This window comes from Vidua chalybeata, chromosome 12, assembly GCF_026979565.1.
Source record: "Vidua chalybeata isolate OUT-0048 chromosome 12, bVidCha1 merged haplotype, whole genome shotgun sequence".
Classification (NCBI taxonomy): domain Eukaryota; kingdom Metazoa; phylum Chordata; class Aves; order Passeriformes; family Viduidae; genus Vidua; species Vidua chalybeata.
Window position 1 is genome coordinate 21,104,214 of NC_071541.1, and position 22,321 is coordinate 21,126,534.

At 45.3% G+C, this 22,321-nt stretch overlaps 2 protein-coding genes across 4 annotated transcripts; both read right to left on the reverse strand.

Annotated features, from left to right (window-relative positions):
* Nucleotides 1–621: 621 nt before the first annotated feature.
* LOC128794112 (T-cell surface glycoprotein CD1b-3-like) lies at nucleotides 622–4,720 on the reverse strand. Of its 2 annotated transcripts, XM_053953755.1 has the most exons (7): nucleotides 4,447–4,720; nucleotides 2,957–3,094; nucleotides 2,383–2,640; nucleotides 1,943–2,224; nucleotides 1,559–1,843; nucleotides 1,361–1,457; nucleotides 622–1,192 (listed from the first exon to the last, which is right to left on the reverse strand). In XM_053953755.1, exons 2-7 carry the CDS (start codon nucleotides 3,033–3,035, stop codon nucleotides 1,132–1,134), a joined length of 1,062 nt encoding a protein of 353 aa, XP_053809730.1. In that variant the 5' UTR covers nucleotides 3,036–3,094; nucleotides 4,447–4,720; the 3' UTR covers nucleotides 622–1,131. The 2 variants fall into 2 exon arrangements, with proteins under 2 accessions (XP_053809730.1, XP_053809731.1); XM_053953756.1 differs by lacking the exon at nucleotides 2,957–3,094 and having other exon boundaries at nucleotides 4,447–4,718.
* Nucleotides 4,721–6,643: 1,923 nt separating this feature from the next.
* Nucleotides 6,644–20,959, reverse strand: MAJIN (membrane anchored junction protein). 2 transcript variants are annotated; one of them, XM_053953757.1, is made up of 12 exons: nucleotides 20,720–20,959; nucleotides 20,177–20,249; nucleotides 19,933–20,053; nucleotides 19,597–19,642; nucleotides 18,273–18,348; nucleotides 15,781–15,906; nucleotides 14,469–14,500; nucleotides 13,579–13,688; nucleotides 11,109–11,163; nucleotides 8,212–8,284; nucleotides 7,962–8,106; nucleotides 6,644–7,003 (listed from the first exon to the last, which is right to left on the reverse strand). In XM_053953757.1, exons 3-12 carry the CDS (start codon nucleotides 20,031–20,033, stop codon nucleotides 6,943–6,945), a joined length of 825 nt encoding a protein of 274 aa, XP_053809732.1. In that variant the 5' UTR covers nucleotides 20,034–20,053; nucleotides 20,177–20,249; nucleotides 20,720–20,959; the 3' UTR covers nucleotides 6,644–6,942. The 2 variants fall into 2 exon arrangements, with proteins under 2 accessions (XP_053809732.1, XP_053809733.1); XM_053953758.1 differs by lacking the exon at nucleotides 20,177–20,249.
* Between the last annotated feature and the right edge of the window lie 1,362 nt (nucleotides 20,960–22,321).

Consider the following 22,321-nt stretch of genomic DNA (forward strand, 5'->3'; position numbering starts at 1 on the left):
GCTGGAGAGGCTTGGTGTCACTCCTCTTGCAGTGAGGATCTTGAGCCCTGTGATGCCAGCAGGTGACTCTGGCTGCTAGGGAAATGCAGTCCTTACACCAGCATTGTGGTTTCCAGGTTCTGTCCAAGGGAGAACAAACACCATTGGATTTGTGCTGGATATGGCCACAAGCCAGCCAGGTTTTCTGGCTTGCCATGGCTGCCAGACTTATCCTGGGAAACTGCAGGAAGTTGTCCAGTGAAACCAAACCTTTTGAAACTACATGTTCAAGTTGATTGGGAGCATGAACTACATGCCTTCCTGTGTGTGTGTGAACTCTGCTATCTTTCATGGGACATGCGCTTCTTTTTTTTCCTTTATTGGGTGCCTTGGGGTCACTTTACTTGTGCACAGTTACTTATTTCCATGCAATATGTGAGAACATGTTCATATATGCATTGGCACATCTGTACTGTTTTTCCCCCATGCCTTGGTGCTTCCTGCAATTAGTGCTAATAATTCAGTGGTGTTTCAACTTGCATACATGGCTGATCAAAATCTCTCCAAGACCATTCAACTGCTAAGGAAAGGCACATTATCTTAGTGAAAATATGAATTCTTTATTTTCATTTCACACACATATGCATCTCCCACACATTACAGCAGAATTTCAGTGCTTTGTAAAGACATTTCTGGTCAGGTTCTGTTAGTCTGTGTGGAACAGTTCAGTCTCAGCACAAATATTTCTGGAATATGGTTAATAAAGGTAATTTTTAGGAAAAAAAAAAACAGAAAGTGACAGTAGGAGGGGACAGCTTTCCACCTTCTGACAAAAGTGTTACTGAAGCAGAACCAGGAGAATTTGCCATTGAGCATTGAGGTGCCTTACAGCTTCAGTGGGTGGACTGGACACAAGCTAAGAGATGATCGTGTGTAACAAGTGAGGAGGTCGCAGATGTGCACTTGCATCTGTTTAGAAAATCCAAATGAGTCAAAAGCTCAGACTTCTCTTGCCAGGTTTCTCTTGTGCATCTCTGAGTCAAGTTAGTCTTGCAATTGGAAATGGCCAGAACTTAGGTGAAGCAGAAAAATGTAGTTCTTGTTACTGTGCAGGCAGTGGGAGGGAATGGGGACTGTTGGTTCTCTTCTGAGCTAAGCTTCTTTGCTCAGGATGGAGTTTCTGGACTCTGATTCCTCCATCTGCTGGTGCTTTCTGAAATGAGAGGGGGATAGCTGGATGCTCCATGGCAGAGACCTTGTAGGAGTGCAGACAGCATCTGCCAGGGCCCAAGCAAGAGCTTTGCTGCTCAGTGCAGAAATCCCCATGGCATTTCTTTCCCTCCTCTCTCACTGCCACTCCACAGGGCAGAGAGGGACTGACCTTTGTCTCCACACCCAAAGCACCAACATGGCAGCTACAGCAATGGCAGCAAGCAGCCCGGCCATGAGACCTGTGATCAGCACCACTTCTGAGTTCCCTGGGAAACATAAGGAGAAGCTGCCATGAACTTTCTGGGGTTTGCTCCATCTTGTGGGGCATGGTGGCTCAGGACCCCCATCCCCCATGGGTGGCACCTACCCCATGGGATGAGAAGGCTGCGGGTGCCCAGGCTGTGGTGGCGCACACGGCAGACATAGCTGTGCCCATCATGGGGGACCACGGCCAGGACGCTGCGAAGCTGGTAGGTGAGGTCAGCGTTGGGCAGGATGGTGCTGGTGCTGAGCGCTGGGCCTGGAGGCACCTCCTGGCCATCCCGCAGCCAAGCCACGCTGATGGGACGGGGATAGAAGCCAGTGACGTGGCAAACAAGCAGCAGCTGGTCTAGGCTGGGGGTGCGGGCGAAGACCGTGGCCACAGGCAGCTCTGGGGAATGAGAGCAAAGGGATGGGATAAGCACTCGTGGGGCACGGCTGGGCCCCAGTGGGGGGGGGGGCTTTGGGGTGCAGGGTCAGGTGGTCTCACCTTGTCTCTCCAGAGCTGCCCTCCCATAGTGCAGGAGCACCTCCATGTCATCGACACAGGTATCATTAAAGAGAATTTCCACCAGCTCACTGAAGGCAGTGTAGTTCTGGAGAAATGACTGGACATACCGTGACAACTCGGTGTCCTGGGAGAGGGTCCAGGTGATATTCTTTGTGTCAAAGCTGAGGAAATCCTGACCATTGTAACCCACATAGCCAAAGGCCCGGGAGGTTCTGTTGGGGTACAGCATGCAGCCTGCCGTGCACTGAACAACAAAGGGGTCTGGTGGGGCAGAGAGGAGACAGAGGTTGCGTTAGGGGCTGGGATTGCCTTCCTGCAGACATAGTCAGTGTCTCCTATACAGCACCAGCACTATCAGATCCTTCCCCACTTCCCAGCTGCGTTTCAGAAAGGGGGTGCAGTGAAGACTGAGTACTCACAGGGGATGTCCCTTTGCATGGCCCCTTCATTGATCAGATGGTTAAACTGCTGCAAATAGATCTTAATCAGGTTTTCAATGGTGTCCCAGTCAGCACGGGGCAGGGCTGGACGCACCCAGGGCTGGCAGAAGCGGATGGACCATGTGTGTTGATCAAGAGAACCAAGTTCGATGTCTTCTAGCAAGCCCAGCCCCTCCATGTCCACAAATGAGGTGTTTTGGAAGGTGGTGGTCTGCAGCAGCCGGATAGTGAAGGACCCTACATGAGACAAGGGTTGACAGGGAGGAAATGGGACTGGGAGAAGAGGGCTGAGGAAAGTGGAGGAGCTGAAGGATGGGTCCTTGATGTTACAGAGATCTGTGGGTCCCCCATAAGCCTCTTACAGCGTTTACAGCCCCAGTTCCCATCTCCTGCACCCACCTGGGGTGGCTGCATCCCTGCTGGAGAGGAGGTGTGGAGCCAGGGGACAAGGAGGAGTGAGGAAGCAAGTGTCCAAGGTGGGTAGGAAGCAGGAAGCCTTTCCCCTATGGAGTTCCATGGAGGTAGATGTGTATGAGCCCGGGGTCCCACTTACCCTCCAGGTTTGCCCATGTCCCAGAGAGGAGGAAGAGATGGAGCAGGAGGGAGAGAAGGTAGCAGCAAGGGGACTGCATGGTTCCAGCAGTGAGGCCCAGAGTGTGCAGCAGTCAGTCCAGCAAGCAGGAAGAATAGACTGTTGAGAGATGTGGCCTCAGATGTCTCCTCAGGCTGGCTCTGCCCAGGCAGCTCTGCTGGTGCTAATGGCCCTGGCAGCCAATGGGGCTGGCACTGAGGTTTAGGGGAGGGCTTTGAGGTTCCCACTTGGAGTGAACTGGGGCTTCCTGATTATGGCTGTGAGTGCTGGGGGAATTTGATTGTGAGCAAGGTTGTTCCATTGCATGCAGGAGCGGTCCCTCATGGCTGCAGCAGCACCTTGAAAATTAGGGTGATTTGGGTGAACTGAGTCCTCTGTTCTACCCCACTTTCAGGTCAGTGTGTCTCTTGGCCATGTGCTGTATCCATTGCCCTGATAGGAATATCCCTTACTTGTGCCTGGCATATCTGGTCCTGCATAGAACAGACATTGCCACCTGCTTTGCACTGCCAGATGGGTTCACAACATGGCTGTTTTTCCCACAGGGCAGGCAAGCCCTATTCCAACCACAGAGCCTCATGCCTGGGGTCTCTGTGCCCCAAGGCTGTGCACTGGTCCCCTGCCTCTTTGTCAGCTCCCAACCATCCCACAGCCAGGCCACTCTGATGGGCCACAGGTATGTAAGCCAGTGATGTGGCAAACCTGCAGGAGAGCTGGGCTATGGTCTTGGAAAGCTCTGAGGGATAAGAGAGTGAAGGAGAAAAGTTGATGGTAATATCCCTTGACCCCTCAGCACTGCTGGTCTCATCCTGGGGAAGGGACTTCCCAGAGTTGAGGTGATGAGCACTTCCAGCCTGGACCACAGCTGTGAGGTCAGGGATGGCTGAAGAAGCAGTTCTCCAGGAGCTCTTCTTGGTGTGCAAGAAGTGAAGGGACTAGAGCAGCTATAGTGTGGTGGTCCCCAAGGGGAGACTGGAAAGGACTGTTTCCCACTGACAGTCATCAGACTCCTGGAGCAGTGGCAGTTGGCTGGACAGGATCTTCAAGCTGGGACGGGGGTGGGACACCACCATCAAGCCCATTCCAGGGAGTTGTAGTGGATATGCAGCTTCCCCCTTTCCACAGTGCTCTATCCAATGCCATGGGGCCTGGGAGCTGCCTCTCTTGTTTTCCTGCACCCTACAGTGTAGAGGAGCCTGAACTCTGCCCTAAACTCCCTGTCAGGGGAGGGTCTGAGGATCAGCTGCAGCCTGGCAACTCCCCTTTCCTTCCCACCAGCTTTGGTGAGGAATCCAGTCCCCCTCTCCAAGAGTCCCCTGTGCATGGGAACAGAAATGGTGGGAGCCATCCCTCTGCTCTGTCCAAATTGGCAGCAGTGTCCAGTGCTGCAGGGACAATGTGGTGACCAGAGTCAGCCTCACCCCGCAATGTCCTCTATCCACTGCTCCTACCTCACATGCAGTTTCTCTCCCCCTTTCCTAGGGGTGTCCAACGTCGAGGGCAAAGGCAAAACTCAAACCACAGCCAAGGGGAAGTCTGAGGTGGGGTGTCCTGATAACAACCAAACACAGCAGAGTTATCCATGTTGGTATGTGACTCTTACAAGCATAACTGGGACCAGGTGTCACCACTCCATGTCACCATTTTTTGGTGTCTCCAGCTGTAGGGACATGGGGAAGGCCCATATGGGGCTGCTGCAGGATGAGCTCCAGCACCCTATGACACACTGAGTCAGATATGGGGACAAAAGGACACCAAACCCCTTCCCTTCCATGGAGCTGTCCCAGAGAGAAGTAGGGATACTGTGACAGCCTGGTAGGCCCAGAAATTACACCAACTTCCCCAACAGCATGACGCAGGGGATGTCCACCACAAGGTCCACATCCTTCTCACTAGTCTTAGACCCAGTGGAGACTGTTCAGCTGTAAGGATGGCAAAGCGCAGCCATGGGGCAGCCAGGGAGGGAAGAGACAAGGGGGCTTTTATCTCTGCAGTCCTGTGAGGTGATCACTTGTCCCCATGGTCTCCCCTGAGACGACTGCTGGTCACTTCTTGCTGAACAGCTGAGATGCCATTTGCAGCCCTCTGTCCTGTGCAGGTGCATGTGACAAAACTCAAATAACATGCAGCCCCCTGTAGATCAAAAGGAGTACACAATCCACTTCTATCTACTCATATTTCATTTCTACTTACTGGTGGAAATAATCACTAGATACAAAATTGCTAAATCCCACAAACTCCACAGAACCAAAGACAAACCCAAAATAGAGGGCTACTCCCCCCTTTCAAGTTGGCATCTGCCACAGGCAACCATGTTTAAGGAGACAAAGGGAAAATACAGTTAGCCTTCCTACTTATGTCTCCATCAGCAAAGGCAGCTGGCACATTCCAGCAGGTGATACTCAGCAAACAGCTAGAACTCATGGAGAGACTTTGCCTTCGTTGTGGCAGAGATCAGCAAGGCAAAGCAAGGCAAAGCAAAGCAGCTGGGCTGGGGTGACCTTTTTGGCTCAGCTGGGCACTGCTGGCAAGCTATGGGCAACTCAGACTGGAGCAGGGCCACTCTGTTCTTTCTGGCACAGTGTTGCTGACAGGCACTCCTAGAATTTGCCTTGAAGCAGGCCAAGATGCAAAAGAGGAACAAAAGGGAGGGGGAAAAAGAAAAAGCAGAAAAACCCCAAAGATTCTGCCTTGAGCAAAGATAACAAGGCAAGAGGGGTCTGCCTGAGAGACCCCTGACTTTGAAAAGGAACCCCAGCAACCCCTGTCCATTGCGTGTCAACTTCCATCCATGACACTGGATCATAAAGAGACAGTAACAAGTTTGGGCACAGAAAGATATGGACTACAATAACATCTTGGGTTACCCAGGACACATGCTTATTTGAAGTAGGCCCATCTTCCTTCCTGCCCTTTCCCAAGCTCTGCTTTCCCTCAGACTTCTCTCCTCCTTCTCATTACAGCTGCAAGTCACACTTGATGCCACTAGCCAAGTGCAGGGTACAGGGTCTGTGTACAGTGTGGGCTCTTGCTTTGCCTGCGCTCCCACCTGGCTTCTCTGCAGATTGCAGTCCCTTCAGGGGTGGGAGGGGGTGGCCCTGGCTGGCAGGTGACCCCCCATCCTGCTGCCCAATCCCACTCCCTCAGGAGGCAGGGGAGAGAGTCACAAAAACAAATGTGAGAAAACGCTCACATGGGTCAAGACACAGTTTAACAACGGAAAGAAACTCTCCCACTTCCTCCTATCACACTGTGGCCAAGGCTAGCAGGAAACTCTGGAGGCCATTGGGCCCAAGCCCTTGCCCAAGCAGACTCACCTATAGCCAGCTGCCCAGCTCAGGAGGTCCTTCAAGAATGATACATCATTTAAAAAGCATAAGCATGGCAACAAAAGCTGCCTGAGCATGGCCTTGGCATGTCTGAAATCTTCAATTCCAACCTCATCCCATTACATATTGAATGCATAAATAATTACCCAAGTTGCAGTGTAGTGGCAATATCTAATGCAAAATGTTTATCCATAATTTTGACATTTTTAAAGCTGTGAAACATAGTACTGGAGTCCATCTAATACTAGAAACCTCTGCTGCTTCTTTGAGGGAAAGAGTATCTTCTGCATGGGTAAGTCTGATTAAAATAACACACAGCTCCAAACTTATGCTTGTTTTATTAGAATACCACATAACGTGAAATTCACAATTTATGACACTTAAGTATTAAAAACTTAAAAGCAAGTTTCTTGCTCTATTCCAAAACCTCTAAGATGTGAAGAAAAACCCAACATGTTGTTCTAACCCAACATCTTCATAAGATTGCTTTGAAAACATTAGCAAAGTAGAATTTAGTTTAAAGCATTTAATAGCTGAGACAATCAATGTGAAAAGCTGAATTACAGAAGAAACAGTGCAACCCAACAGTCATACTACAAATCTACCTTTCCACAACGATTAGTACTTCCAGGTCAGTTTTTTTCCACCAAAAAGATGTTGTAGTGGCGAAAAGATGATGCTGGGGAAACAGTAACAACAAGAAGAGCACATTAGACTTAAAATACTTTTCTGAATATCAGGAAAAAAGCTAATTTCTGTCTAACAGAAGGACACAATGCCAGTACAAAACAATACAGAGGGAAACTGAAAAAAATAGAGGAAACAATGAGTAAATTGTGCACTAATGGTCTGGTCTCAGTCATTAAAGAAATGGCACACATTACAATTAGCAAGGAGTTTTATTAAAAAAAAAAAAAAAACAAAAAACAGCAGCTGCCAATATCCATCTGGTTCTGTGCAGTGATGGACGGCACCCACAGGATCTAATGCACTTGTGCACTAATGGTCTGGTCTCAGTCATTAAAGGAATGACACACATTACAATTAACAAGGAGTTTTATTTTTTAAAAAAAGTAACAAAAAACAGCAGCTGCCAATATCCATCTAGTTCTGTGCAGTGATGGATGGCACCCACAGGATCCAGTCTCAGAGCAGCATGAGAGAACTCCTTTGGCAGCCAGCAGATGTCTGAACAGTGACACTGATTTCCATTTAAAATGGTGCCTTTGGGAGTCAGAGTTACAAAATCCAGATTTGCTCAATGGCCAAATAAAGGTCACATGCATCTTAATGGGACTGAAGAGCCATCTGGGAAGACCCTTTTAGCTGGCACTTCTCAGCTGAGAGAAGCCACTTTGTATAAGGGCTGTGATGGAGGTTCAGTGACCCTCTCTCATCAGGAGTTTTTTCCCAAAGACAACTCAGAAGAGGAACATTTAGTGGTAATGCTGCCCCTTAGCATGAGATAAAATGACATCCCTTTTTTTTTTTTCCTTGGGAGACTTTGGTTTAACCACAGAAAAGATGTTTCCATCCTTCAAAATTATGGAGAACAACCTGGCACAGCCAGAATCAGCCTTTGACACAGTCTTGGACAGAGCCAGGACCGCCTCTGCTCATCAGTGCAGGATTAGTACCTTCTCCAGAACTGTGAAAGACCTCTTCCTTCTGACTTCATGTTTCCTTTCTTTCCTGTTTGGTCCATTTGCTGCAGCAGCTGCACTGCACCCTCGGCCTGACTGGCTGCTCTTTTTTGTTCAAGGGCAAGTTCCACAGGCCCCCCTGTAAGAAACAGCAGCAAGAACAAAACCACAGCCTTGCTCTCTACACACTCCCTGCGTATCCAGGGGAATGAAACTCTGTGGAAACCAGGAATTCCTTACTCACAGAAATTCAGTTGGTCACAGTCTTTAGTAAGGGATGCTGGGCTGAACTCAAGCTCATTTGCTTTGGAGGAATTCTAAAAGGAAAAGGAACCCAAGAACTGTTACATAATGGTAAATGCTATTGTACAGAGATTTTTGTTAGCTTCCTTCCTAAAAGTATTAAAAAGCAAGGTCTACACTCTTTGCTGTGTGGTTTCATTTAGGGATTTTTTTCTGTTATGACAAGGACTTTCTTCACCAAGGTATTTTTCCACTTCATTCATCAGGACATAACATAAAGCTGTAATTTATTTAGAAGATTTTTGCATACCAGATAGTGAACTAATAGTACCTATGGAATAGGCAGAGATTTCAAAAAACATGAACAGAAGAACTGTGGGAAACTACAGCCCCTGGACAGTGCAGGCCCCTGGACATTCGCCCTTCTAAGACAGTCCTGGGACACAGACTTAATTTGGAAGGGATAAAAATGAAAAGTTCCAGAAGCAAGAGTTGGGCCAGGAATACCCATTAGGAAGGTGAACAGCAACACAAAGTACCACAGAAAACAAAATAAGCATATAGAAACACAGCAAAATCAGCAGGTAAGCTTCTAAAAGAGAGTAAACCCTAAAACAATGACAGGTCCTAATGGTGTTTGCCTTGCACTAATCTCAGAACCGTTTAGGTTGGAAAAGCCCTGCAAGATTGACTCCAACTGCTAACCTGGCACTGCCAAGGCCATCACTAAACCATGTCCCCAAATGCCACATCTAAGCTCAGGTTAACACAAAATTCCAAACCTCTGATGGCCTGAGATCTTTGCAATTTAGTCTGAGAGCATTAACTAAGTTAGGAAAATTCTCTGGAGTGACAGACTGAGTCTCTTTCTTTCTTTGACTCTCACCAGTGCACTGTGTAAGGAAAAAGACATGCAGGTTTGACCACATTCATCCTGATCAGATGTCACCATCACAGGCCTGGGAGACATTTGGATGACAGCTGAAAAGGCAATTCGTTGAACAGTCATGTGCCTGTGGCATTTTTGTTCCTCCGAACAAAAATCATTCCGAATCCAACGTCCCTAAGTCAATCCCACAGGCACTACATAGACAGATTTCCTTCCTGTTTAATGAAACCCTTCCCTTTTTGAGAAGTATTTTATAATACCATATGGATTTGAAACCAAAGCCATACACTGTTGATAAACTGAGAAAGAGCCTTGCAAGAACAACCAGAAAAGCTCCGATAAAGTACAGGAGCTACTGACATGTTTTTATCCTAAACCTAATCTTTCTTCTCAACCTGAATTAAAAGAAAAAAACAAACAAAACCCAAATGGAAAGCACGTCACAGAAATACTTGGCTTTCATCTTCTAAAAATGCATGTTAGGACTTACTAAGAGGACTTCTGCCCATGATTTCACACAGTACTCGTGACACCTGATCTGGTGTTCATCAACAGAACAGTCTGTGTCCAGACAACCCTCTCAGTTTAACAGTGCCTTAACTAGTGGAATTTCAAGGACAAGTCATGATGTCACAAGCAGCTGTTCCAGAGAAGGTTCTTCTCACCTGAGTTGGTATTTGCTGAGTTATTTTTGCATCACAGTTCCAGTTTACCCGGAAAACACTCAAGACATGCCCTCCCACATTAGTTAACACAAGAAGAACTTAAGAGTAACCTCTGCCACCTGTCATACTGTTTCTCAGGGTCCAAGCTGCTAACCTGGAGCTCCAGCATTCAAAGACTCTAATGTCTTGAAAACTGTACAATCAACAGAGGAATTCTGAGACATTGATTATAGCAAAATGGAGAATAAAAAAGCATCTTTCAGAAAATGATCCTTATCTCACCAACAGTGTTTGGAGTACCTGAGGAAAGAAACCAGAGAGGGCATGTGTAGAGACCAGTCACTTATACTGCAAAGATAAGCAGAGGGGGGGAAAAAAAAGGATACAAGTTTTAGAGACAAATAAACCTGCTTGTTTTAGGTAAGTTATTCTTTACTGAATGCTCCCAAGGAGTTACTAGGCAGTCTTCTTCCTATCCTGCAAATCCAACAAACTTGTCAAAAAACCCTATTCAGAAAGAATGTTTTGGGCTTCTTTTGTAAGCAAATCCAAGAGAAATGTGTTTGCCTCCTTGGAAAAAACTCTCTTCCAAAAAGAGGTGGGGACAAAGCCAGAAAGGTCATAGTGTGGTAGGGATTTGAATTAAACTTAGAATGGGTATCCACAAAATATATTAAGTGCATTTAGGAGGGTGTGCAACATCCAGAAGGACACAGGTGTTAGGGTGTGACTAAGAGCAGCTCTATCTGAGCAGGCTTGGAGCCTGTGGGCTAGAAGAAAAAGAATCTTCTCCTCCTAACAGGGTCTTTGGAGAACAGAGAGCAACAGCCAATCCCTATGGAACAATCATGTCATGAATCTGCCTTCTGGTGACATAGTGAGAAATAGCACGGCACTGTTTCAGGAACAGGGTGATGCCTGCATGGCCATCAGCAGAGAGAGGGACACTGGTGGGGAGTGGCACATTGTCACAGCAAAGCCAGTGACAAGATGCCAGCACTCACTTTTTGGCGCTTTGTGGAGTTCTTCATAAAAGGGCATGTGAGACAACAGAGGACTGGAGTCCTGGAGAAAAGGCAGGGCATCCCTCAGGCTCACCTCTCAGAGGCTGAGCTTACCTCCCGAGCTTGTAGCTTGACAATCAGAAAAGTTTGTGTCATCTCAAAAAAAATGTAACTCGTCCCTTTACTAAGTCTGGTGAGGAGTCAAAAATGTCAAAAATTATGAAGGTGATGCAGGGCAAAAAAAGGGACAAATTACCTGCAGGCATTTTTATGCTTGCCACTGTAAGGGTCCAGGACTAAATAGGTGCTGCTGTCTGTTTCTGAATAGTCTGTAGCTTACCTTTTCAAATCCTTGCTCTGCTTTATTCATGTGGTGAACACAGTCAGCTCCAGTTCTAAAGATAAGTAAGTAAAAACTGAGTTTACAAAAAGTCTCAAAAAGGAAGCAGTCACTCCAAGTACTTCACTAGAAACCAGGACTTTAGTAGGACTCTACTCAACAAGATATATACCCTTAATCTATATTTGTACTCATGTTTCAGTGTTCCTTAAAAATGAAAATATGCACTCATTCTGCTTTTCTATGATGACAAAGAAGCAGTTAAAGGGAAATGAGTAGGTAACTGAGAAACCTTGTGAATCCTACAAGGTTACAAGAGCAGGTAGCAAAGAACCACAGAAAGATCTTGCAAGACTTGGTCATGGAGCATTAAAATGGCAGAGGAAACTCCATATCAGGAAATATGAAGGGATGCATGTGCAGAAAAACCATCCTGGCTTCACTTAAGGTGATCAGAATCAATGGGCGTGCCACTTGGAGATTCTGATTTCTTAACACTCAGTAGCACCCCAAGAAAACCCTTATCCTCCAAGACAATTTAGGAGAAAAAGAGCTTGTCCAGAAACAAGAGAAGAAAAGAGCTGGTCTCATTACAGCAGACACACTCCTTCCTGGGGCAGGGAAGATGCTCAGCCTGAATGAGCTTTTCAGTCTAACAGTGTAACTGGAAAAAAATGACAGAGGGCTTGAAGCTAGTGCTTGCCAGTTTGATTTTGAATTCAAGCATACACTTAAGAATTACGGATTGTTCTAATCATAACTGCTGTGGCAAGATACAGGACCTAGAGAGAACTGCCAGACTGGATCATGAAATAGCCCTTTTTGACCTTGTATTTTATTAATCTACAACTTGTGTCTTTGGCTAAAAGAAATAAAAAACCATTCTGAATCCTGGGCTCATTCCTCCCTCATATCCAACAGTTGTACTGTGAGTAGAAACAGGCCAGGGGAATGGAGGTGGGATTAAAGGACTACATTTGCATGAGCAGGAAAAGAACTGGCTTCAGACTTTGTTCATATGTCTGCATTAAACACATTTGGGAATTGGGTAGGATATAAGGCACCAAGGTAGATGATTTGATATAGTCTGTACATGGGAGGGGAAAGGTGAGCATAAACACTTCCGACCACTGATGGATCCAGGACTGTTCGCCACAAACTTGTGAGGATTCAGCACAGGCATAGATTTTCTTCTTTTAAAAAAATACACTCTAAGAAGAAAGAAGCCTGCCAGCCTGTAAGTAACACTGGGTATCTGAGAGGTAGTCAAGAACTAAGCACAAGGTTAGCCAAGAGCCAGCCCTGTACCCTCATGAGGAAGGGTGATTCATCTGAGCTGAGTGATTCACCCTGAGCTGAATTAGGCAGAGCTCTGCCAAACCACTGCCCTCAAGCAGTGATCTCTCCCCTCTGCTCAAGGCTGCTGAGGCCTCTCTGTCCCAGTCTGGACCAGAAACCCCAGTACACGACTGGGACTCACAGCAAAGGGCCACATGCAAACATGACGATGGGATTGGGGAATTTTTTTCAAGTGGAGAAGCTTTGAGAGATGAGGCTGTTTAGTCTGGAGAAGGCTTGGATGGGATCTTACCAATGTACATCTGATGGGAGGAAATGAAGAACAGAGAGCCAGGCTCTCCTCAACCCTCTTGTCTTCTGGCAGAACAAGAGGCAAAGGGCACAGACTGCAAAACATGAAATTAAATCTGAACACAAGGAAAACCTTTTTTACTAGAACTGTGGTCTTACACTGCAAGTGGCTCTCCACAGTTGTGGTGGCTCCACCCTCAAAGTCTACTGAAGATCTGAGGGAACTTGCTTTGAGTGACCCTGTTTGAGCAGGAGGGGTCTGAACTTGATGATATCAAGGGACCTGTCCAATCTCAACCATTCTATAAAAATCCAGAGATAAAGATTTACTTGGGAATCACCATGAGAAGTTTAGCGACCAAAGAAACATATGGTGAAGTTGTGTGAGAATACTCATGTATACACACAACACATGCAATTTCATGAGACTTTAAAGCACTTGGAAAAGACTGAGTTCCAAGGCATTTTGCCATCAGCCTCAAGCCAAGAGGTCAGCATTTATCAGCTGGCTCAATAGAGCAGGCTGGGAGGCAGGTGGAAAACTGGTTCCAGTTCTTCCCTTGCTGTCCTAGACTCAGGTGTGCAAGCCAATCCACTGTTCTGTCTGGCCGGTGAGCTATCACCTCACTGTGACTCAAAAGGTGATGTAACACAGAGGAGTTAAACAGGCAGAGCTCTGGTCAATGGTATGGGAATTTGAAAAGTACAGGACCACTTTTTTCCCAATATGAACAATGATACTTAGATTCTGTTAGCCATGGAAAAAAAGGAAGAAGGAAAATGGGGCAAAGGATTGCACAGAAATGAAGGATGAAGAAGGTAAAAGAGACATTAAAAATATTAATATGTGTCCTGGGAGACTCTTTTGGAGTCAACTGACCTGTCCATACATGACTGTGGGCATGAGGTATCACCTCTGACTTCCACTCTTCTCCTCTTCACTGCTTCTTTCATTGCAGTACCTTCTAACATTTTGTTTCTTCTCCTGACCTTCAAAGCATTTCAGATTTGGTATTGGTAACAATTGATTTTGACTTTTCTATTTTAGAACAAAATTCATAGTTAATGTATGTTCATATTTTGCAAAAAATGTTCCTGCTTATACTCTAAAAACAAAAAAAGGATTCAGGACTAAAACAAGCACTGGGAGCTCAGCCAGAGAATTATGTGCAACAGTTTTAAACAAAGTATTTCTTTCTAGGACATCCTATTTCCTCCATTTTCAGAGGACTGACAAGGAATGTAAATAGCAGGAATGCAGAGATATAAACAATTTGGGGAATTTGGACACTTCCTTGGGGGAATTTGGATTTGAATTATTCTTCATTAATTCACTTCAGACACCTATATTGAAAATAAACCTACCCTGAGCTCTCATTACACAAAAACTTCTCAAATAAGCATAACTTTGCTGTTTATGACACAGTACCTAGGGAACTACTTCATTACTCAACAAAATCAACCTCACAGATTCTTCCAGTGATGAAAACACTGGACGGCTCACTCAGTCAGGCTTGCAGAAAATCCATAGAACTGAAGACAGCAGGCTCTTAGGTCCTGATACAGGACTGCTTTCCAAGCCCAACAGAACTGCCAGAAGAATGTCACTCCCTTTGAATGGTTCTAGATGAGAATTCAGTGACTTTACACTGCCTGACTAACTCCTAGTGGTAGGAGAACTCTAGCACTGCCTAAAGGCATATATTCTGCTTCTCAAGAATACTTACAACATAAATTAAACAACAGAACAAAACCAAATGCACAACTTACAAGCTCATCACTGCCCTTGTTCACTTCTTTACCTGCAACAGAGGTATTAAAACCTGGTGAATATTTAGACTCGACTTTCTTTAACCAACTGAAAAGTACATGTTTGCACTGCAATTTCTCTTTCAGGAGCAAGATAAACTACTGGGAAACAGTCTGGACCTGCAGATACACTGAAATAGAAAACGTTCAAATACAGCTCTTTCTGAACCAGAATTCCTGGCTATGAACACCAAATATCAATGGGATGGGACAATTGCTTCTCTTATAGAAGTCAAAGGTATCTTCAGAAGAGAAGGGCCCGAAGAACAGTTAGCATCTCACTGTGCTTTGGGTACCCGATGGAAGATGCAAGGAGATCTGGAACACAGCCTCTAGAGAATACTGGCCAGCTGTAGGATGTATGGGATTCACACATATTTCCCTGAAGAAAAATTCGCACCAAGAGAAATTTGAGGCATCAAGTCTGAAAGTAACAGTGCCTTACAGTGTTCCTAATTTTAGAATAGCAATGCTGTACAACTATCTGGATAAGGAAATTAAATACTGTAGCAGGTGTGCAGGGAACTTAGTAAACTCTCCATGGTTACATCCAAACATGGGATGTTTGATAGGAAATGCAAATAGGCGAGACTAAGAAATTACTAGTTGGCCATCTTATAAAGATCCTATTATCTGCAGTCATTAAAGAAAAACAGTAAGTTTTTCCAGAGCCTGATAATCACAACAGGAAATAGTATGAATACTCAGTTTTCACTACAGGGCCATTTAAATGTAGAGTCCCACAGAGGCCTTAGCTGTGGCTTGAGGTTGTTCAGAGAATCCATAGAAAACCTGGAAAACAAGACACTGGTGAGGTGAAAATGCTTGCTATTTATATAAAAGACATTATTACCATGATTACTATCATCATTTTTTTACAAAAATCCATTATTTCTTTAGGGAAATAGCAACAAGGAGTGTGATGTCAACAAATGTAGTCATGCACAAGGAAGAAAAACATGTGTCCCATATACATATATGTGCTGGCTCCAGCCCACTGACTGACATTAAAAAATGAAGGTTGGGAGCCACTGGGCATAGCTTCATAAAAATACCAGCTAAAGAGTCACCAGTGGTTGGAAAGACAAAGGGGAATTCAGGGAATTTTATAAAAGCAATATGAGACAATACGCACTATTTCAGACACGTGGTACAGGCATCCTGCAGTTTTGCTCTCTCTGATTCAGATACAGTAGGCAAAGGAAAAGAGAAAAGCAAGACATAGATCATAGAGGTTTATAGAAATTACCCAAATATAATCACAGTGACTTACCACAAGATACATTTCGCTGAAATGAGTTCAATTCTAGATACAACGTACAAATGTAGGGATAAGGCACGAGATGGACATTCTCATGTTTGAATTTCATCTTTGATACTTGCTCCCATTTACTCAAATCTGAGAAGAATGGTAAGACTTAAAAACACAACACTAACATTTCAAAGGAGCATGAGTCCTGACAATGTCTTCTAAAGCTTCAAAAGTCACAGCACACTGCATATGTGCACAAGGGAACAAATACAACTTGTTACTATGAACTTGTGAAACTGCACCAGTAACACACTACAGGAAACACTTATCCAGGTTTACTTATCCACACTGCCCCATCAGTCACCTGTATTAATAGTGGTCTGTTCCCTTAACTGTGCTTGCCTTCAGTACTGACACCCTCCTGCAAAAAACTATGCCAGGCTCTTCCAAACCTATAAATAAAAAAAACTCTTCAGCAGTCTTCCTAATTAAAAAGGAATTATTTTAAAATTTTATTTAAAAAAGGATTTAGATTCATAGAAGCAGCATCATTAAATTTACTTCACAGTTCAAAATGGGGGAAAAAAGATAATTGACATGACAACCACCACAGTTACAGCAATTCCTTCATGTGAGTCCAATTCTGACATCCAGGAGCTTCTGCTTGGGAGGTCAAATGGTGCTGGACATAAGTCTCCTCACACACCTCTGATCTCAGGGAGAAACAGGTGAAATGAATTCTGTTAGTTCTCATTTGCTAGCAGAAATTAACATCTCTGGGACAGAAAATGATGAAACATTGATACAATCAGTTCCTTTAAGGACTGAAATTTCCTGATTTTTGGCTTGAAGGACTCATAGTTGGTGATTAACAAAGACACTCTGTCACTCTACAGAGAAGAGCCAACTGTAAGACAACTCCTCATGCCAGGCCTCTGAGCTCACAGTTCGCTTCCAGGCCCAGTGCTGACTAAGCATGTGGATGAACTTACAAGTTCTAGAAATACAAGTTTGTAAACCAAACACTCTTCAACACACAGACAGAACTGGTTGAGCTTCAGAGCAAACTAATAATGTTGGTTGGATTGGGCATCTCCTGTATAATGATGCTCTTGGCTACCTTATCTTCTTGACTCTAGCACGAGTAAGTTGCTGTCGTATGTACCTGCTTCGGACAGAGGAAGAGGACGGCCTTGTTCCTGCCTGCTATTAGGAGGCATAATGCTGTCTTCTAAGACAGGAGGGGAATGCGTCAGAAGTATTCATTACTCCTGGGCACTCAGAATCACAGGAGGTGATGCCAGATCTGATCCAAAAAACTGACAGAACCTTTAGGACTGGAAAACACTAACATTTAACTGAATTACTTTTCTCTTCAACAAAAGCCTCAGGAGAGTAACTTCTCAACCCATTACAGAACAGTAACTACAACAGAAATACTAACAGTTACCATCTCTTTTATCAAGTTATTGTTCCTTTAAATTAAAAATCTGCCGAATATGTAGCAAACACGACTAAATTCTGTCCAGTTGCACAAGGCAAGGCCACTTATGCATTCTGATGATAAAACACCTATAAGGAGGAAGAGCCTGTAGTACAGCTGCTAGGTAGAATAATCCAATCTCAAATGGCTGAGCACTTCTATATCAAAAGTGAAATCCCAGGAAACTACACTCCTCAAGACCTGTGCTTCTATATGACTATGCTGTGCAATTGCACACAGCTTTTACAGCACTGTCTGTGGACAGCAGGCCAGACTGACAGCAACTCAACCTCTTTGCAAACTTTAGGGAAGACAGAAAAGATCTGCTGACTGGTCCCACAGGAGTAAGAGGCATGAGCGCAGTAAGGTGAATACTGTGCCGATGACATTTGCTTCACAATTGTTTCTAGGCTTCAAAGACTTAAGAGGGGACCAGGATAACTGGATGACAATCCTGCAGGCTTTGTGTGTTCAAAAGCCTGCCTGGACTTCCAATTATCTTAGCTCAACTACTGCTTCTTGTAAAGTTCACTCTGTGAGGTGCTTTTTGCTTCTCTCAGCCATGTCTGTGGAGACATGAGCACACACTCACACTTGCTCCCACTCTCCATACCCAAAGGCTCACAGTGGTTTAACCTTAAGGGACCTAACCCTGCCCATGAGCCAGCATTGCTGGTCCTGTAAGGAGTGTTTTACGTTCTACGAACCTTTGGGAACAATGCATTGGCTGTGTTTCCAAGCGCATGAGGTGGGCTTCCTGGCACTTTATGTACACTTTTGTTTGCTCTGGCTAAACCTAATTTGGAACACAGGGCCGTTTGCAAAATACTCTCATCACATCAGTTCTCTGGTGATGGCAACACCTGAGGTGTTCACAATACCTTCAAGCCAATGTCAAACTGCAAAGACTGAAGTAGTACTACTCCAGCTAAAGATCTGCACACTCCTACACACAAATGTTGACTGATGCAATGCCTAATAGATACAAGTCATTGAATCTTTTATTTTATGAGTAGGAAAGAAAGGATACATGGAAAGACGGTGAAGTGGTCTGTAGAAAATGGATGCAAATCATCAATATTTCCAAGGATTACTCGAATCACTTCCTGGACAGACCAAAAAATAAACAAAGGAAAAATATTAAAAACATAGTCACAATTCCACTGTCAAGTACACTTTCAAGGCTTGGGGAAAAATTACAATTACTTTACATTTTGCATGAATCATGGAAGACCAGGTTCTAGATATTCTGCTTTTCCTCCTCCCCTTTTTCTCCCTGCTCCCTCCCACCATTTTAGAGTGCATTGCACTAACGACTCATAGAAATTTAGGTGAATGAGTACCTTAATCTTGAATTAACATAGAAGAATTATTATGGAAAATGGGGGTGTGCTTTTAAATTTAAGAAGTTTTAAATTTAAGGAGTGTAATTTTATTTTTCCAGCAAAATTTACCTACTCATCTTTCTCTGAATATTGACCCAAATCAGTTACAAGGCAACTGCAGTTAAGCCCCAACAAACTCCTCCTCTACAAACACAAAACTTTTTCCAGTAATACCTTTCAACATTTTCAAAAGAGAAAAAAAATTGCAATTCTTCATATCAATTAAAACCAGCACATTTTCTTCAGTAAGGTTTTCAATGCTATTACTTTACTTTAAAGTTTTTTAGACATTAAGTAATAGGAAGGAGCATTTTTAAGCAGGCAGTATATTTGTTTCAATTTCTTAGTAATGGCAGGGGCCTTCTTCTGTCTCAGGAAGAAGATGGAAACAATACAACTGATCCATTGTGACCATCAGTTTGTGCTTGGCCACAAAGTAATGGCATCATTAAAAGAACACCCATTGGTTCCATAGTTGCAAGGAAAGTACATGCAATTTAGCATTAGATTAACCTCCATCGAGACAGCTCACCAGTACTGCCACAGCTCTTGAAAAACCAAAAGGGATTAACAGCTAAGTCAAGCCTGACAACTTGAAAGTGATGGTCAGTTTCGAGGTTGAGACCGAAATCCTGGGAAAGAGCTCCTGCAAGAATGACTCTGAAGATGAATCAGACAGGAATTGGGTGCAACTAGCTCAACAAACAGGAGTTTCCATTTGTCCAATTTTAAGAGTCAGTAGCTTCTTTGGAATATTTCAAAGAAAACCATGACTCTTGCTTGTTGACAAACATTTTTCATTTGTGTCTTTTTTTTTTTTTTTTCAATGCTCAGACTCTCCAGGGAAGTTCCCCATTACTCACACTTGAAATGCTGCATTTGACAAAATGTTCTCAATCCCATAACAATCATATGATTTGTTCAGCCTAACACCCATCTGAGGTCCTATGGACCTGCCTCAGCTCCTACCTCCAACTCCTTGGCAGCACTTTCAGTGAGACTGAGATTGGGAGAGCTGTGAAATAAAGAGAGAGTTGGAACCATCCCAGTGAAAACACAGTGAAGCTACATTTCAAGTAAGAGTTTAAACAGTCACAAAACATAATTCCCCCTGAACAGGAAAAAATACTTAGTGAGCAGATTAATTCCTAATCTATTACTCTTAAAAAACATCCCTTATTCACAAGGATTGTTCCGTGTGAACTTTCTATCCGCTTGTGTTTTGTGTTTTAAGGTCTTATATTAACTCACTGCCACATGCAGTCAACAAACAGCAGGCTGACTTCTTGGCTTTAACACACATACCTGTTGAAGTTGCCATACCGGATTTTAAATTTGTACACATGCCTGCCAGCATGAAGAAATCTTGTTTCGGGCAATGGATAGGTGAATGGTTTCAACGACATCTCTCTCCCTGAACACCAGACTAGGGAAGCAGGAGAGTCAAAGGTTAATTCTTGAAACCCCTCACCACATCTCTTTCTGTTCTATGAAAAGATTATATGCAGGTTTTTCTTCCAGGGGACATTTGCAAAGAGAATTATACTACCAGTCGGCAAACGCCTGATCTGAGTGTCCCGTTTCAGTAACGCCGTGTCTTTGAGCAGGATCCGAGGACAGACCTAGAGCAGACGGCCACCTCGTCTTCAGCTGCGCTGTCCTGCAACTGTCTCTGCCGAGGTCTCTGGCGCTTTACGGGCCTCGGTTTGCCATGGGGATGGCAAACCTCCTCCCCTCCCCGCCCCACCAGACTCTTCCGCAGAGACTCGTGGGGCCCGCGACCGGCACCGGATGCGAAGGAAGCCCCGGCTGCCGCGGATCCCAGCAATCCCCGAGAGTCCGGCCCGCAAGAACTCATTGCTCCCCACTCCCACCGCACGTCCCCGGTGCATCCCGGCCGCCGCCGCAGCCACCAGCGGCGAGCAATGCCCGGCTTGCCCCCGGGGTGGGGCAGAGAGCCCAGGCCCGCTGGGGCAAGGCCGGCCCCCCCTGCGGACGCTGCCCCAGCGTCTGGCCTGCCAGACGCGAGATGGCGCCGCCTTTCCAGAGTCGGGGGCGGCCTGAAAGGCCTCCGGGCACCTCCGGCGCCTACCGGCCACCCTCTGCTCCACGTCCACTGGTCCCACTGTGCCGACCAAGCCCTCGCCTCCGGCGGGGCCGGGCCGGGGCTGCGGACTGAGCGATAGCGTGCACAGCCGAACCGAGACGAATGGAGCCGAACCAATGAGAGCCTAGCCGAATCGAGACGAACGGAGCCGAACCAATGAGAGCCTAGCCGAATCTAGCGGAGCACAACCGAACAGAGCCGAATGGAGACGACCAGCCCAGACGAGTTTAGCCGAGCCTAGCCTAATCCCGCCGAGCCTAGTTTAGCCCAGCTGAGGTAGGGAGGGGGGGGCATGGCCCAGAGCGGGTCCGCAGCTCTGCAGCCCCTTTCCTCTGAGGGGTAGCGGAGCCGGACGTGCTGGTGGCGGGTGCTGGAGTTGGCCGGGGCTGGGCTGCTGAGGTGGCATCTCAGATGAGGCGGAGGCTCCAGGAGGCACTAGACGTGCCGCGAGAGGAGCTAGGGGTCGATCCTGAGCCACTACAGCACTTCTTTGTTTTCCCTTTCTGATTCACACAGCTTCCTGATCCACTTCTGCTGCTTTCTGTTGTCCTCCCTTTATATAGCTGGAACTTTTTATATACTACATCTCTTAAAGAAAGACTGGAATTGAAATATCTTTCCTATTCCCACAGTGTTAATATCCAGGGACTAATACAGCAATCCTCACCGTCCAGTCAGAGGGGTGAAGTCCAGTTCATATAAGCACTGGCATGATGGTACCCCTCAGCATTGGTAAAGACATGATGTAGAGAATAATTCAACAGATGCAGAACAATTTTGAATTGATTTTCACTGTCTTTTGGTTTAAAAAAAAAGCAAAATAAGCTTAGGGAGTCAGGAAGTAAATTGATGCATTGATTTCATGCACAAGCAGGAAATTGGTAACTACCAATGTTCAAGCAAGCAGATAACGCAGTGGAAAACACAGCTTCACTAGCAACTCCAACCTTCTCTAACAACACTGAGCCCACCATTCTGAGTGCATCTCAGCAAAAAGGGCTATGTCCTGTTTGAGCTGCTCTTCAATAGCAAATGGGAGGCTCTAAGTTGGCTTTACAGTAGAACAGCACTCTCAGGAATACCTCCAAGAAATTCTTGGGGCACACCAAGGGAGTTCCCAACGCTAACGGATTTTGCAGCTAGGCAGAGTACCATCTTGCCACGGTGTCGCAAACTGATGCCTGAAAACTAGGCAAGAAAACAGTAGTTCATACAGAGCAGATACAGGGCCTACAGAGCAGATATTTGTTTAATCAACGCCAGGAGTGAGGGGGATAGCTCCACCACAAACTCACTTGTCCATTCTTTGCACAGTACTACATTTTATACTTTTTTACATAATGTGTATATGATACTTTCCTAACCTTCATATTGCAATGTATTTTCTAATTACATGATTATGTAAGCCCTTGTAGCACATGCGTGGTTTCTGAAAGAGCTGATCGTCAGGCTTCTGGTGGTTGGATGAAGGCTCATAAGTCTTCCTGAGGTTTGAATTTTTCACCTCTGTTTTCTGTGCAAGCTCTTGTCACGATCCACTTGTTGCAGGGTGTCGTGATGGTTCTTTTCACTGATCCCAAAAGTGCA

Bases quoted from the DNA above. Each gene is read 5' to 3' on its own strand.
- MAJIN (XM_053953758.1), bottom strand. From the start codon at position 20,033: ATGTCGTTGAAACCATTCACCTATCCATTGCCCGAAACAAGATTTCTT. The intron at 18,349-19,596 runs GTAGGAGCTGAG...TGGTCTGTCCAG, and splicing joins GTGCTGCCAAGGAGTTGGAG to GAAGTGATTCGAGTAATCCT. The intron at 15,907-18,272 runs GTATCCTTTCTT...CATTCTTCTCAG, and splicing joins CCACTTCACCGTCTTTCCAT to ATTTGAGTAAATGGGAGCAA.
- LOC128794112 (XM_053953755.1), bottom strand. From the start codon at position 3,035: ATGCAGTCCCCTTGCTGCTACCTTCTCTCCCTCCTGCTCCATCTCTTC. The intron at 1,844-1,942 runs GTGAGACCACCT...CTCATTCCCCAG, and splicing joins GGCAGCTCTGGAGAGACAAG to AGCTGCCTGTGGCCACGGTC. The intron at 1,458-1,558 runs GTAGGTGCCACC...TATGTTTCCCAG, and splicing joins CAGCCTTCTCATCCCATGGG to GGAACTCAGAAGTGGTGCTG.